This window comes from Podarcis cretensis (assembly GCF_951804945.1).
Source record: "Podarcis cretensis genome assembly, chromosome: 2".
NCBI classification, from domain to species: Eukaryota; Metazoa; Chordata; class Lepidosauria; order Squamata; family Lacertidae; genus Podarcis; species Podarcis cretensis.
This window is the reverse complement of record NC_137171.1, coordinates 109,302,015-109,319,076: the sequence shown is the minus strand read 5'-3', so window position 1 is coordinate 109,319,076 and position 17,062 is coordinate 109,302,015. Positions and strand designations below refer to the sequence as shown.

At 43.5% G+C, this 17,062-nt stretch overlaps 1 protein-coding gene across 2 annotated transcripts in view; it reads left to right on the top strand.

The window, feature by feature from the left end:
• Positions 1 to 8,225, top strand: part of LOC307208527 (L-amino-acid oxidase-like) — a 28,352-nt gene extending 20,127 nt beyond the window's left edge. For both annotated transcript variants that reach the window (XM_079963187.1, XM_079963188.1), the window contains exons 4-7: positions 797 to 998; positions 1,709 to 1,777; positions 4,439 to 4,575; positions 7,105 to 8,225. In XM_079963187.1, the coding sequence (XP_079819313.1) occupies positions 797 to 998; positions 1,709 to 1,777; positions 4,439 to 4,575; positions 7,105 to 7,996 (1,300 nt within the window). In that variant the 3' untranslated portion in view covers positions 7,997 to 8,225. The remainder of the gene's footprint in view (positions 1 to 796; positions 999 to 1,708; positions 1,778 to 4,438; positions 4,576 to 7,104) is intronic.
• The last annotated feature ends 8,837 nt before the right edge of the window (positions 8,226 to 17,062 follow it).

Sequence of the window (17,062 nt, the reverse complement as noted above, 5' to 3'; positions counted from 1 at the left end):
TTACAAAACCTTTTTTGCTATCTGTCCCACCCCCAGTCTGTTTATATATTCATTATATACAGTGCTTTTTTCTGGGGGGATGCAGGGGGACACATAGCCCTAATCATTTTGTGAATCTAAGTTTGGCCTCACTGAGAGGCAGTATTTCAATACGAGTAGGAAAATGAGAGTACCCCTAAACATTTTTTTATATGTGATCATATATATATATATATATATATATATATATATATATATATGGTGGTGGGTGGGTGATTAATATTCTGCAGCCTTTGAAATGTGCTTGTGTGCTCCTGTTTTGAATAATTATATGTGCTTTTATCTTGTGAACCGCCCTGAGATGAAGAGCGGTACAGTCATTCCTTGGATTTCGAACGCCTTGGCTCCCAAACGATCGAAACCCAGAAGTGAGTGTTCTGGTTTTCGAACGATTTTCGGAAGCCTAACGTCTGGCTTGGCTTCCGATTGGCTGCAGGAGCTTACTGCATCCAATCAGAAGCCGCACTTAGGTTTCCGAACATTTTGGAAGTCAAACAGACATCCAGAATGGATTCCGTTCGACTTCCAAGGTACGGCTGTATATTAACCTAGTAAATAATGATAACATAATAATCATATCTGCGTCTGACCGTGGAAGCACAGCATATCCATCATGGCCAGTAGCAATTGCTAGCCTTGTCCTCCATGTGTTGATCTAACACTCTTTTAAAGGCATCCAAGTGGGTGGGCAAAACTGCCTCTCGGAAGAGCAAATTCCACTCTTTTGACTATGCACTGTCCCCTTCTCATGCCCCAGGATCGTCCGTGAATATGTCAGAAAGTTTGGCCTGAGTCTGACGGAATTCTTTCCAGAGGATGAGAATGCCTGGTATTTGATTGACAACATCAGGAGGCGAGTCGGGGAGGTCAAAAGGAACCCCAGCCTCTTGAATTACACTGTGTATCCCTCGGAAGAAGGCAAAACCGCTGGTCAGCTGTATGCGGAGTCCCTCCGTCAGGTTGGGATGCTTTTTCTGCTTCTTTTAATTGGGAAAACCTTCTGTGTCCTGTTCCAAATATTAACACCGTAAGGTGGAAAGAACCAAAAGCCAGTCTAGCCGACACACCCTCCTAAAATATATTGTAGAGTTGGGAAAGGTAAAACAACCAAGCGACTGGAGCAACTCCTCTATGAGGGAAGGTTACTATATTGGGGGATACATATTTTTACAAAGTGGAGGCATAAGGATATTTAAGATTAAAAGGTAAAGGGACCCCTGCCCATTAGGTCCAGTCGTGGCCGACTCTGGGGTTGCGGCGCTCATCTCGCTTTATTGGCCGAGGGAGCCAGCGTACAGCTTCTGGGTCATGTGGCCAGCATGAATAAGCCGCTTCTGGCGAACCAGAGCAGCGCACGGAAACGCCGTTTACCTTCTCGCTGGAAGGTATTTATCTCCTATTTATCTACTTGCACTTGGACGTGCTTTCGAACTGATAGGTTGGCAGGAGCAGGACCGAGCAATGGGAGCTCACCCCGTCGTGGGGATTCAAACAACTGACCTTCTGATCGTCAAGTCCTAGGATCTGTGGTTTAACCCACAGCGCCACCCGCGTCCCATTTAAGATTATGTGATGCTAAATATTATGCATGGTATACAGAAAGTGGATGGGGTTTTTTCATAGGTAAACTATGAAATGCATTCTGACTTTTTCTTTATGGTCATCCCAGGTTGAAGAAGAGTTGAAGAGGACAAACTGTAGCTACGTGCTAGATAAATATGACACCTTCTCAACCAAGGTAAAAAAGAATGATCTTCCTCTTTTCTTTTCTTTTCTTTTCTTTTCTTTTCTTTTCTTTTCTTTTCTTTTCTTTTCTTTTCGTTCTTTGGGTGTTACCATGGCCTTTGGCTAGCACAATAAAACCCAATAAGTTAACAAAACTAGCTAAAGCAATGCCCCAAACTTGCGAAGTGCAAAGTTTCAGTAAAAAGTTAATTGGCGCACTTCTGTTATATTATTAGAATATTACACAAGCCTATAGTAGTTACCCAGCTTCCTAGGTATCCCACCTAGATATCCTGGGGAGCGGGGGCACATGAAGAAGGGCCTCAGGTGATCATTGCAGGGTCCAGGTTGGTTCATATGGGGAGAGGCAGCCCTTGACCCTTTGCAGTCCTGAGCCATTTAAGGTTTTATAGGTCAGAGCCAGCCCTTTGAACTGGACCCAGAAACTAATGGGCAGACAGTGCAGCCAGGCCAGGATAAAGTACACTATGCTCAAACTGTCTTGCCCTGGTTACAGATAGGTAGCCGTGTTGGTCTGCCATAGTCAAAACAAAAAAAAATCCTTCCAGTAGCACCTTAAAGACCAACTAAGTTAGTTCTTGGTATGAGCTTTCGTGTGCATGCACACTTCTTCAGATACACTGAAACAGAAGTCACCAGACCCTTCTATATAGTGAGAAGGTGGGGAGGGGTATTACTCAGAAGGGTGGTGGGAATGGGTGATTGGCAGATAGCTGTGATGAGCCTGTTGACGACTCTTAACGACTGCAATAGGTCTTACAGGAAAAAGCAAGGGGTGAGAAGGTGAAAAATGGCTTTGTCATGTATAATGAGATAAGAATCCAAGGTCTTTGTTCAGACCAGGTCTCTCCATGGTTTTAAGTTTGGTGATAAGTTGCAATTCAGCAGCTTCTCTTTCCAGTCTATTTCTGAAATTCCTTTGTAGTAAAACAGCTACTTTGAGATCTTGTATAGAATGTCCTGGGAGATTGAAGTGTTCTCCTACTGGTTTCTCTGTCTTGTGATTCCTGATGTCCGATTTATGTCCGTTTATTCTTTGGCGTAAGGTCTGGCCTGTTTGTCCAATATAGAGAGCTGAAGGGCACTGTTGGCATTTGATGGCATACACAATGTTAGATGATGAGCAATTAAATAGTCCCGAGATGGTATGTGTGATGTTGTTGGGGCCAGTAATGGTGTTGTCACCCAATCTTAAACAACTCCTAACCCACAATAATACTACAACCGGACCCAACACGGACACTGGCACCAGAGCCTGCAATAAACCCAGATGCCAACTTTGCTGCCACATACACCCAGACAACAACATTAATGGCCCCAACAACATCACACATACCATCTCGGGACTATTTAATTGCTCATCGTCTAACATTGTGTATGCCATCAAATGCCAACAGTGTCCTTCAGCTCTCTATATTGGACAAACAGGCCAAACCTTACGCCAAAGAATAAACGGACATAAATCGGACATCAGGAATCACAAGACAGAGAAACCAGTAGGAGAACACTTCAATCTCCCAGGACATTCTATACAAGATCTCAAAGTAGCTGTTTTACTACAAAGGAATTTCAGAAATAGACTGGAAAGAGAAGCTGCTGAATTGCAACTTATCACCAAACTTAAAACCATGGAGAGACCTGGTCTGAACAAAGACCTTGGATTCTTATCTCATTATACATGACAAAGCCATTTTTCACCTTCTCACCCCTTGCTTTTTCCTGTAAGACCTATTGCAGTCGTTAAGAGTCGTCAACAGGCTCATCACAGCTATCTGCCAATCACCCAATCCCACCACCCTTCTGAGTAATACCCCTCCCCACCTTCTCACTATATAGAAGGGTCTGGTGACTTCTGTTTCAGTGTATCTGAAGAAGTGTGCATGCACACGAAAGCTCATACCAAGAACTAACTTAGTTGGTCTTTAAGGCGCTACTGGAAGGAATTTTTTTTGTTTTGTCTTGCCCTGGTGAGCAACCTGGCTGTCAAGTTCTGCACCAGCAAAATTTTCTAAACTGTCTTCAGAGGCAGCTCCATGAACAACTTGTTGCAGTAATCTAACCTCGAGGTTACCAGAGTATAGATAGCAGAAGTTAGTCTATCCCTGTCCTGGATGGAGGCCAGTGTTGCCCGTGGCACACTGGCTGAAAACCACTGTGCTAAAGAATAGGTTTCCCCCGGGGAAAGAAGCAGACCTCTCAGAACTGTGCCTAGAAATTTCAGGACAAACAGAAGGGTGGTTCAGCCCTAAGGCAGGCATAGGCAAACTCGCCCCTCCAGATGTTTTGAGACTACAATTCCCATCATTCCTGAACACTGGTCCTGTTAGCTAGGGATGATGTGAGTTGTAGTCCCAAAACATCTGGAGGGGCGAGTTTGCCTATGGCTGCCCTAAGGCTATGTTTACTTACCTGGGACTGAAAGTAAGCCTCATTGAACTCAGTGAGATAGATATATAGAGGACTGCACTGCTACTTTTTGCAGGATCCAATTCCTTGCTTGCCAGAAGAGTCAAATCCCAAAGCCTGAGAACCTCAGGATGTCTCGTGTACTAGATTCCAAATTCAGTTGTGGCTTGGTGGTGTGTTTGCTTAAGTGTCTTTGTTGAGTGCCGTCCTTAAAGGTGGTTATTCCCCCCTCCCCTTCCCATAATAGGAATATTTAACTGAAATAGCAAATCTGAGTCATGGAGCTGTCGAAATGATTGGGGACTTGCTCAGTGAAGATGCTGGCTATTTCGAGTCATTCATTGAAAGTATGAGAGGTGAAATGATCTTCTCTTCTGGAAGGAGGTAAGCGGAAATACACATTGCAAGGAAATAGGGAGGATTCATTCTTGCTGAAAGGGACATGGGTGGTGCTGTGGGTTAAACCACAGAGACTAGGACTTGCCGATCAGAAGGTCGGCAGTTCGAATCCCCGCGACGGGGTGAGCTCCGGTTGCTCGCTCCCTGCTCCTGCCAACCTAGCAGTTTGAAAGCATGCAGTGCAAGTAGATAAATAGGTACCACTCTGGCGGGAAGGTAAACGGCGTTTCCGTGCGCTGCTCTGGTTCGCCAGAAGCGGCTTAGTCATGTTAGCCACATGACCCGGAAGCTGTACGCCGGCTCCCTCAGCCAATAAAGCAAGATGAGCGCTGCAACCCCAGAGTCAGTCACGACTGGACCTAATGGTCAGGGGTCCCTTTACCCTTTACCTATTCTTGCTGAAGTAAATACAGTGGTACCTCGGGTTAAGTACTTAATTCGTTCTGGAGGTCTGTTCCTAACCTGAAACTGTTCTTAACCTGAAGCACCACTTTAGCTAATGGGGCCTCCTGCTGCCACTGCACCGCCGGAGCATGATTTCTGTTCTCATCCTGAAGCAAAGTTCTTAACCTGAAGCACTATTTCTGGGTTAGTGGAGTCTGTAACCTGAAGCGTATGTAACCCGAGGTACCACTGTAATCTGCTCTTCTTCAGACTAGGTAGCCTTTTGGTTCATTTCTAAAACTAGGACTGTAGGAACGTCTCGGGACCTCAATACCTTAGGAATGCCTCTCCCCATACGAACTGACCCCAGACCCTGAGCTTGTAATCTGAGACCTTTCTCTATGTCCCCCGTCCCCCCAAGAGGTTCGGAGGATGGCAACACAAGAACAGGCTTTTCTGTGGTGGCTCCCCGTCTGAGGAATGCTCTCCTGGTGCCATTATCATGGGTGTAGCTAAAGGGGGCAGCACCCCCACATAAATAAAAATCTATAAAAATGTATAGCAAGCTGAGGTTCTGCCTCCCCAACAAAAGGCCTCGCCAACAAAAGCCCTGCCCCACCCCCAACAAAACTCCTGGCTACGCCCGTGGCCATTATTACATATCTTTAGGCACCAAGCAAAAACATTCCTCTTTATTCAGGCCTTCAGCCATTAAATTGATGACCTGTTAAAGGGGTGGGCAGACTGTTATTATGATTATTTTATCATGCAGTCCCGTATTATGCTCTGCATTTTATTATTTTGTTCTTAATGTTGTACACCACCCTGGGATCTTTGAATAATGGTTGGTATATAAATCAAATGGATGATGATAGATAGATGATAGATAGATAGATAGATAGATAGATAGATAGATAGATAGATAGATGGATGATAGATAAAATATGTTCCCTCTCCCTACAACAAAATCAACATAAAGATGTAAGAGTCCAGCTGGCTCTTGCGAAAGTTCCATCTAGACCAGATGCCTATGGGAAGCCTGCAAGCCGGACCTAAGCTCAATAGCCACTCTCCCCATTTGAGATACCCAGCATGCATAGAATCATAGATTGCAGAGTTGGAAGGGACCCTGAGGAACATCTAGTCCAATCCCCTGCAATCCAGGAATATGCAGCCATCCCTTAAGGGGATTGAACCTGCAACCTTAGAATTATCAGCACCTCACACTAACCAGCTGAGCTATCCCCTTGGATAATATGCAGTGGTACCTTGGTTCTCAAACGCCTTAGTACTCAAACAACTTGGAACCGAAGCACTGCAAACCTGGAAGTAAGTGTTCCCGTTTGCGAACTTTTTTCAGAAACCAAATGTGCTCCGTTTTGAATGTTACGCTTCTGTTTTGAGTGCCATGCTGAGGTCTGTATGTTTTTACTATTTATTTTGCGTTTTTTCTGGTTCTTTTTTTGTTTTTGTGACTGTGTGGAACCCAGTTCAATGCTGATTCATTAATTGATTGTGTAACGGCAGTACATTGATTATTGTTTCATTTTATGGATCAGTGGTCTCATGGATCATGTCGAATTGCTCTTTTAGGGGTTGTTTTTAAAAGTCTGGAATGGATTAATCCATTTTTCATTACTTTCTCTGGCAAAGTGTGCCCTGGTTTTGGAACGTTTTGGTTTTGGAACGGACTTCCAGAATGGATTAAGTCTGAGAACTAAGGTACCATTGTTTCCACAATTAATAAAAGCCATTGAATACCTTCCATAAACTTATCTAATCCTCTTTCAAAGTCATCTGACTTGGTGGCCATCTCCACATTAACTCTGTGCTGTGTTCAGAAATGCTTTCTTTTGTTTGTGTTGAACTGAGCAATAACTGAGCAATGCACAACAGCAGTTCCCAGTGCAGCTGAAGAGGGCTCTTCCATCTCCTATCCCAGGCTTCCTCAAACTCGGCCCTCCAGAAGTTTTGAGACTATAATTCCCATCATCCCTGACCATTGGGTCCTGCTAGCTAGGGATCATGGGAGTTGTAGGCCTAAAACACCCGGAGGGCCGAGTTTGAGGAAGCTTGTCCTATCCATTCATCTGCATTCGGTTTTGTTTTGTTTTGTTTTGTTTTTTGCAGGTTTGATCAAATCATAGGAGGCTTTGATCAGCTGCCAACAGCCATTTACAGAAGCATTTCAGAAAGGGTGCATTTCGGTACTAGGGTGGTCAGAATGGAGCAGGCAGGCGAGAGCGTCACCGCGGTTTATCAAACCGCCAACAAAGCACTGTTCAGCGTGACGGCCGATTACGCCGTGGTCACCTCCACTGCCAAGGCCACGAGGCGCATCCATTTTGAGCCGCCCCTGTCGCGTAACAAAAGCCATGCCTTGCGGTCCATCCACTACAGGAGCGCCACCAAAGTCTTCCTCGTTTGCACCGAGAAGTTCTGGGAAGCTGACGGGATCCGCGGTGGGAAGTCCACAACTGATCGCCCGGCCCGATTCATCTACTACGTCAGTCAAAACTTTTCCGGCGACGTTGGGGTTGTCTTGGCTAGCTACGTCTACAGTGACGACTCCAGTTTCTTCCATGCCCTCAGCCATGATGACATCATTAGCATCATCCTGGATGACCTTTCCGCCATCCACCGGCTGCCCAAGGATTACATCCAGGCTGCGTGCCAGTCATGCGTAATAAAGAGGTGGAGCTTGGATAAATATTCCATGGCTGGCTTTGCTGCCTTCACCCCCTACCAGTTTGTCGATTACAGCGAACCTCTCAAGGCGCCAGAAGGCAGGATCCATTTTGCTGGGGAACACACTACCCAAGTCCACGGCTGGCTGGACTCTGCAATCATGTCAGGGTTGAGGGCAGCAAGAAAAATCAACCTCGCATTTGAGAAGCAGCATTTTTTGAATCGGGACAAGTCAAAATATTGCTATGAGTTTGGGGAGAAGGAAGTAGGCTGTATGCGAGATCCTTCTAACCGCTGGATCCAGGAAGTTGATGGATTATGCAGAACTGACTAATCTGACAAACAAGCTACAGGACAAGGATAACTGTGACTTTAAAGATGAATGGGAACCCTTTACAAAGTATTTGAAGACACAACAAAGCAAACTGGGCTCCTTGGCTGGTTTTGAATAAACATTCACAAACTTTTCTATTGATAATAATCAGCTAAATAGTTTGAGGATCTATATAACCTTGTAACATGCAGAAAACAGCATTTCTAGAGAAATCAAAGACTGGAACTGAGGGAAGTTGAGGGGTGGGGGTGGGTGGGTTCTGTGGGGGGAGGGAGGGGAGGAGGAAAAATGGGGGGGGGAATAAGGATGATATGTTTCTGGATAATATTTTTTGTTTTAATTTTGAATAAAAAGTTATATATATATATATATATATATATATATATATATATATGCATGCCAGGGTAATGGGCCATTAAGAGAACGAAGGAAAAGGAGGCTCTGAGCAAGACAGAAAATGTGTAGAACAATAACCACCACCAAAGCCAGAGTTTTTCAACTAATGTGACCTAGGAGTACGCTGGAGAGAGTCTGAGCAAGGCTTGAAAGCAAGGTTTGATTTCTGTTTGAATCCAAGGCTACGGCTATGAAAGAAACAAGACCCTCTTAGGTGTCAGTGTTGTGAGCCCCTCTGTAGTACGTATAGATCTGCAAATAAACCATAGATTATGAAGACATCACTGTCTCTGCTGTGCCTCATTCCAAAAGGAAACACAAACCCTGGGTAAGCACCTCAAACTCCTGTCATCTCTGGGTTCTTGGGGTGGTGTGCAACAAAATCTAACAGCATTTCTAGATGGCAGACAAAATGCAAAAGAAAATTAAAAATCATGACCCAGTGCCAGTAGTACCATGTTGTTGTTTTTCCATTCTGTACCCTTATCTTTTCCTTCTTTTCCCGGTTATACTGTGGAGGGGAAACCCGATGGACAGCAAGGCTGGAATTTATAATACAGGGATGCAGAGTGGGGAAATTTACATTGCTCCACATAGAAGGAACTGAAATGGGAAGAATATAGAAATTTGAAAAGATTTCTTCATTTATTTTGCCAGCACCATCTTCACTCATTTTTCTTGTGTAGTTACAGTACAATTGGAAGTAATTAATCTTTCAATAAAATAAAAAATAAAAAGCTTTTTTTTCAGACCATAAGCAATTAATGTTATTTCTGGGATATTTCCCCCCATTTCATTTTTATGTTATTTCCTTATTTTTGAAGGAAGATATTTTGATGTCTTAAAAAAAAATCTGGAAAAAAAAGTGAGAGATTTCCAGGGGTCTGGGTAAAAGGTGGATCTACATGGATCCTCATGGATCCTCCACTTTTTTATAAATAACTCCAATAAATGCAGTGTCAAATCACACCTGGAAGGCACGCCTACAAACTGGACTATAAAAAATGTGGATCCAACACTTTGCTGCACTGCAGCACCACTAAAACATGGATCCGAGGCACGGATCCTCATGAATTCATATGATTTTTATATTGAAGCAAAATAAAAACACCATGATACTGTAGACCACATCTTAGTCTGTAGGCAGAACCAAAAAAATCACGCATCCACTGTTTTGTGGTGCCGCAATGGCGTAAAAACATGGTTAAAAACATGGATCCTCATGGATCCTCATGATTTTTGCACTAGATCAGCCCAAACTCACGGTCAAATTACACATCGTGTCCAGGGGCACAGCATCCACCACAAAAATCACGGATCCACTCCTGCCTGGCCATACTGTGGCCCAAAAACGTGGTTCCTAAGCACGGATCCTCATGGATCCTCATGATTTTTGCACTAGATCAGCCCAAAGTCACAATCAGATCAAACGTCATGGCCAGGAGCACAGCATGCAACACAAAAATCATGGATCCACGGCTTCCTGGTGACACCATGGCCCAAAAACGTGTTTTTGAAGCATGGATCCTCATGGATCCTCATGATTTTTGCACTAGATCAGCCCAAAAGTCAACATCAGATCAAACATCATGGCCATGGGCACAGCATGCACCACAAAAATCACAGATTCATGGCTTCCTGGCAACACCGTGGCCCAAAAACGTGGTTTTGAAGAACGGATCCTCATGGATCCGCACACTTTTTGCATTGGGCCACCCCTAAATCACCGTCAAATCACACATCATAGCCAGGGGCACAGCTTCCACCACAAAAAAAACTCGGATCCACGCCTGCCTGGCCATACCGTGGCCAAAAAACGTGGTTTTGAAGCACGGATCCTCATGGATCCTCACGCTTTTTGCATTGGGCCACCCCAAACTCACTGTCAAATCACACATCATGTCCAGTGGCACAGCCTGCACCACAAAAAGCTCGGATCCACGGCTTCCTGGTCATACCGTGGCCCAAAAACGTGGTTTTGAAGCACGGATCCTCATGGATCCTCATGCTTTTTGCACTAGATCAGCCCAAAGTCACCGTCAAATCACACATCATGCCCAGGGGCACAGCTTGCAACACAAAAAATTAGGATCCACGGCTCCCTGGCCATACCGTGGTCCAAAAACGTGGTTTCGAAGCACGGATCCTCATGCTTTTTGCATTGGGCCACCCCTAAATCACCATCAAATCATACATCATAGCCAGGGGCACAGCCTGTAACACAAAAAACTAGGATCCACGGCTTCCTGGCTACTCCATGGCCCAAAAATGTGGTTTCGAAGCTCAGATCTCATGGATCCTCATGGTTTTTGCACTGGGCCACCCCTAAATCGCTGTCAAATCACACGTCAAAGCCAGGGGCACAGCCTGCACCACAAAAATCATGAGTTGCACTACAAAAATCACAAAAATGCCCTTACCTGCACTGCTAATGTCACCACTGGAACATTATTATTAGAGCCGATAGCAGAATATATGACTATATATTGTACCAAGATATGGTTCATCTTCAAGAAGAGATCAAATACATGTCAAAGTATTAAAGAGGAGAAAAAAATATGAAACTGCTTACATACTGTCAACTAATATCCAGATTCAAGAAACACTGTATGGCAAACATTTAAATTGGTGAGAAGACAGAATTTGAGTCCATCATAACAGAGTTCTACCTTCTGGGTAAAATTTATAAACTATTACTCAAATATGACACCGAGCCCGAACAAGCAAAACCTTGTATGACAAAATGGATGCAAAAATTTTAAGAGCGGTTCACAGTGGAACAATGAGAACAATTATGAATAAAGGAATAAAATTTACTGCAAGTTAAGCCCTAAAAGAAAATTGGTACAGTATAACCTCGGGTTGCAGACATAACCCGTAACTGAGGCACATCCGCAACCCACAGCGTTCACATCCTTAAGCGCTACGTCTGCACAGGCGCCAGCGCAATTTGGCACTTCTGCGCATGGGCGAGCGGCGAAACCCAGAAGTCACCCGTTCCGGTACTTCCAGGTTTCCCGCGGTCCGCAACCCAAAAACACGTAACCTGAAGCGGCTGTAACATGAGGTATGACTGTACAAAAATGTTCTTTCAATGGTATATAACTTTGAAAAATATACAGAAGATGAATAATGCAATGAATGGACATTGCTGGAAATGTGATAGACCTTAAGGAATCTTCTTCCATTTATGGTGGACCTGTGAAAAGACCAAAAAGTTTGGGAGGAAAGTTCATTTCGAAATGAAAAAATGTAAAAAAAACACCCTAAATTTGCATTGGACCCCAAAACTATGCTATTGGGAATGACTCCTTCAGCTACTGTATTGTGAAATCATCAGTGGAACTATTTAGTTATATGACCACAGCAGTCAGAGTGGTGTTGGCCAACATATGGAAATCTGACATATGTCCTGAAATAGATGCATGGAAAGAGAAACTATCAGAATATGCAGTAATGGCAAAACTCGCCAATTTAGTAAATAATTGACTCATCTTTATAATTTGTATACAACTTAACAGAACTGTAACAAAATGAACATCTGTATGGATTTGTATAATAGACCTTAGTTACAAAAATATTTCCCATTTAAAAATAGAAGCTTTGTGTGTATATGATAAAGAAAAAAATATATAGTAGAAGAAATCTTGTCTGTCTGATCTAGAAATGAAATCATATTTTAAAATAATTCTTGCTTTAGATTTTTATAATCATATATGGTATTTCTCCAATAGCAAACTACCTAGAATTGGAAATAATATTTAGTACACTAACCTTTGTTTAGCTCTTGATAAATGTCAGCTTGCTGAGTTATTTTGTACCATTGTGATTCAATGTTATATTTGCACTCAACAAGGGAAACCCACATGACCTGAAGGTGTTGCTGTGAAGGTGTTGCAATGCTGGGTCAAGACCACTGCCATCCATGACTTGATCGTGGATGGAGGATTTGACCTGGCATGTGTAACAGAGACTTGGTTGGATGAAGCAGATGGTCCTGTCCTAGCTGCTGCTTGTCCACCAGGTTTCTCTTACACACAGCAACCCAGGTCATGTGGGTGGGGAGGGGTTGCAGTGATTTTTAGAAAGTCACTAGCTTGCATCAGGTGTCCTACTGGGAAGACCTAGTTCTCTGAGTGCATGTTCTGGAAGTTGGGCAATAGGGGCAGTACAGGATTCCTTTTGGTGTACTGACCTCCCCACTGCACCAAGGATTCCCTGCCCAAGCTGCTTCAGGTCATGGCAGATGTTCTCCTTAAGATACCTACTTTGGTTGTCCTTGAAGAGATTTCACCCCTCCCATATCCAAGAATCTGCTGATGTTCTCTGCTGATTCTCCAGAGAGGAGGGGGCGGTTTCTGCTCTCTACTTATTCCGCTCCAGCCTCACATCAAAGAGAGAGAGAGAGAGAGAGAGAGACTGAGTGTTAGAGAGAGATTGTGTGTATAGATAAGGTTGCTGCTAAGAGCAGCTGCAGACACTCAGTGCAGTTCAGCATTTTTGTTTAGACCTCATTTAGCTCTGTACATAGTTGTGTATTATAGTTGTAGATAGAATAAAAGAAGATATTCTACAGAGCTGATCTCCGAGTCGTTTATGCTCTGCTATACTCTGCTGTCTTCTTGTGGGAGTGAATCCGGTGCTCACAACTCTAAGCTGTGAGTCCACAGCACTTTGACCTGTTCCTGTGTAGAAGGTGGTCTCTGGAAGTGCTACCCCAGCTCGCCTAGCCCAGTTGGGGCTGAAGTGGATGAGTCCAGTCTGTGGCACAGGCTCAAGGGCAATGCTGACACATACCCCCCCCCCAAAAAAAAGCACTGGATGGACACATCAGCTGATGTTTAGGTCTGAAGAGACAATAGGAATGAAACAATTTCCTGGGGTATATTCCTGGTTTCCTGAAATGCACTGGGTTAGCATGTTCAAGAGCAATGATAACATACAGATAGCTAATGTATCAAAATCCAGAAAATACTTTCTCCATCATGGACCCCATTTTCAATACAGGAGAGATCATACTAACCTTCTTAGGCAGCTGTATTTGTTATTGAGATCATCTATATTAATTGTTCTGAGCCATAGAAAGTGCTATATAAAACCTAGCTGTTGTCTAATAAAATATAATTCTAGAACAATATTTTGGGAGACAGTTATTGAAATGTATTTTACAATCTCCAGGGTTGGGTTGGCAAATTCTATTTTTTGTGGAAATGGGGGGCAGGGTTTGGATTTTTATTTATTTTTCATATATGTATGAAATAAAATAGCGAGTCTTAATCTGTTTTGAGCCTATTGTTTTCAAATGTCTTACATTTTTGCTAAGTTTTCCTAAGGATATTATTATTATTATTATTATTATTATTATTATTATTATTATTATTATTTAAATGATATTTATTAAAGTTTTACAAATAGGAAAAAGTTACAGAATAAAAAAAGGAGAAAATAAAAATAAAAAAGATGCAAAAATACATAGGAAAAATACAAAATACAAGAAAAATAAAAAACAATTAAAAACAGATCAATCTTTTCATATCTTATATTTCATTTACTTATTTCCCTGACCTCCTCACACCTCCCTTTTTTGTATTCCAGTTCACGTGGTTAATTCAGCAAATCCTTTCCCTCTTTGTTTTTATCTTAATTCTATGTCTTAACATGTTATAGCTTTATATTTTCATCTGATTATCAATCCATTTTTACATATTCTTTTTAACCTTATTGCTAAAGCCACTTCATTTCATTTCATTTCATTTTAACATTCATTAATTTTGCAATGTTTCTGCAAATAGTCTTTAAATTTCTTCCAATCTTCTTCCACCAACTCTTCTCTCTGGTCTCGGATTCTGCCAGTCATTTCCGCCATTCCATATAGTCTATCACTTTCATCTGCCATTCTTCCAAGGTGGGTAGATCTTGTGTCTTCCAATACTTTGCGATGAGTATTCTTGCTGCTGTTGTGGCGTACATGAAGAAAGTTCTATCCTTCTTTAACACCAATTGGCTGACCATGCCCAGGAGAAAGGCCTCTGGTTTCTTTAAGAAGGTATATTTAAATACCTTTTTCATTTCATTATAGATCATCTCCCAGAAAGCCTTAATCCTTGGGCACGTCCACCAAAGGTGAAAGAATGTACCTTCATTTTCTTTACATTTCCAACACTTATTATCGGGCAAATGATATATTTTTGCAAGCTTGCCTGGTGTCATGTACCACCTGTATATCATTTTCATAATATTCTCTCTTAAGGCATTACATGCCGTGAATTTCATACCTGTGGTCCACAACTGTTCCCAGTCAGCAAACATTATATTATGTCCAACATCTTGTGCCCATTTGATCATAGCAGATTTAACCGTTTCATCCTGAGTATTCCATTTCAACAGCAAGTTATACATTATTGATAATATCTTAGTTTTGGGATCTAACAGTTCTGTTTCCAATTTTGATTTTTCCACCTGGAAGCCAATTTTTTTGTCCAAATTATAAGCCTCCCTTATTTGATAATAATGAAGCCAATCTCGCACTTTATCTTTTCTCAAAACTCTGCAATTTCAGTTTGTCACCCTCCTGTTCCAAAATCTCCCAATATTTTGGCCATTTGGCCTCCATATTGAGCTTTTTCTGAGCCTTCGCTTCCATCGGTGATTTTTTTTTTCCACACAATGAGTCAAAGACTTTCTTAGGTTTCAAGGAATGTGATACATTGTGACATAAACAGCTACATAGCTCAACCCTGTATCCAGAAATCATAAATGGAAAGCTCAGCAAAGCTTTGAAGCCAAATCAGGGCAATTGGTAGCCAACCAACTTGTAATGGGCTCCACAGGAGGGACAGCGCTGGGGATTTCCCTTGTGCAGCCAGAACCAGATCACAGTGCTGTTGTCCTCTTCACAGATGCAGCCCACAAGCCTCTTGTCTGTAATTGAAGGGACTATGTTGGGGTCTTCCTTTGTTCCAGCATATCGTTTGGGTGGTAGCATGTTGTAAGGATCCAGCCGCTTCTCATGAGGTGGCCAAAGTACTGGAGCCTCAGCTTCACAATCTGTCCTTCCAGTGAGCACTCAGGGCTGATTTCCTTCAGAATGGAGAGGTTTGATCTTCTTGCAGTCCATGGGACTCTCAAGAGTCTCCTCCAGCACCAGAATTCAAAAGCATCCATTCTTCGGTGATCAGCCTTCTTTATGGTCCAGCTCTCACTTCCATACATCACTACTGGGAAAACCATAGCTTTAACTATACGGAACTTTGTTGGCAAGGTGATGTCTCTGCTTTTTAAGATGCTGTCTAGGTTTGTCATTGCTTTTCTCCCAAGAAGTAAGGTAAAGGTAAAGGTACCCCTGCCCGTACGGGCCAGTCTTGACAGACTCTGGGGTTGTGCGCCCATCTCACTTAAGAGGCCAGGGGCCAGCGCTGTCCAGAGACACTTCTGGGTCACGTGGCCAGCGTGACATCGCTGCTCTGGCGAGCCAGAGCCGCACACGGAAACGCCGTTTACCTTCCCGCTGGTAAGCGGTCCCTATTTATCTACTTGCACTTAGGGGTGCTTTCGAACTGCTAGGTTGGCAGGCGCTGGGACCGAGCAGTGGGAGCGCACCCCGCCGCAGGGATTCGAACCGCCGACCTTTCGATCGGCAAGCCCTAGGCGCTGAGGCTTTAACCCACAGCGCCACCTGCGTCCCATAGAAGTAGGCGTCTTTTAATTTCTTTTAATTTTAATTTTAATTTCAAGAAGTAGGCGTCTTTTAATTTCGTGTCACCATCAGCAGTGATCATGGAGCCCAAGAAAGTAAAATCTCTCACTGCCTCAGTCACAGAAATGACAACTACAGAGGGACCTCGAGTTACAAACGCCTCAGGTTACAAACGCTTCAGGTTACAGACTCCTCTGAGTAGGGCTGCAGTCTCATATGTCAGGAGTGCTCTGATGGTGTTTCCTGCTTGGCAGGGGGTGATTCTATGATTCCTTACACACCAAGATTTTCGAACGCCACCCTGACCGCGGGATGCTCCCCATGAGGCTTCTTCCGCGATTGGCTGAACGCGGGACCAATCGGAAGCTTCCTTTACACTCCAGGGGAGCTACCTGGGTTCGCTCCTTTGCTGGGGCAAGTCCTACGGCGCCTGCGCATTTCGTTCTCGTGGGGCTGATTTCGAGAAGCAAGTGACCACTTGCAAGATGCATCTGCAGGCAGCGCTGGGCTAGACCTGAAGGCTCTGGAGATCCTCTGATCGTGGGATCGCGCTGATTTTTAGCAGTATTATCGTGGGCACGTGTCTGCTTAGAAGATCTGCTAAGCCCCTCGGGTGCAGTAGGACTTGGCTCCCGCCTAGGTCTGCCAGGATTGCAGCCTAAGCTCTGTCGGGGAATCAAAATTAGGAAAATTAGCTGGTGAGCACCATTTCCCCGAGGAGGGTGGAAAAAAAACTTTCTCTCTCCACCCAACCCTATGTAAAAAAAAATAAAGTTCCGGGTTCTTTGCATCCGTCCACAAAGGAGGCATCCCGCAGTGCAGGCGTAAAATTAGATGCTTGCCGAACTTGCACGAGAAGCGCCGACGCTTCGTTATCTTTATTCGAAAGAGTTTTTAAAAACTGCTCAGGGTTTCTGCAGAAGACAATTTCTCTAGGTAGAAGGGAAACTTCAATGGAGAACCATCTGCAGAGC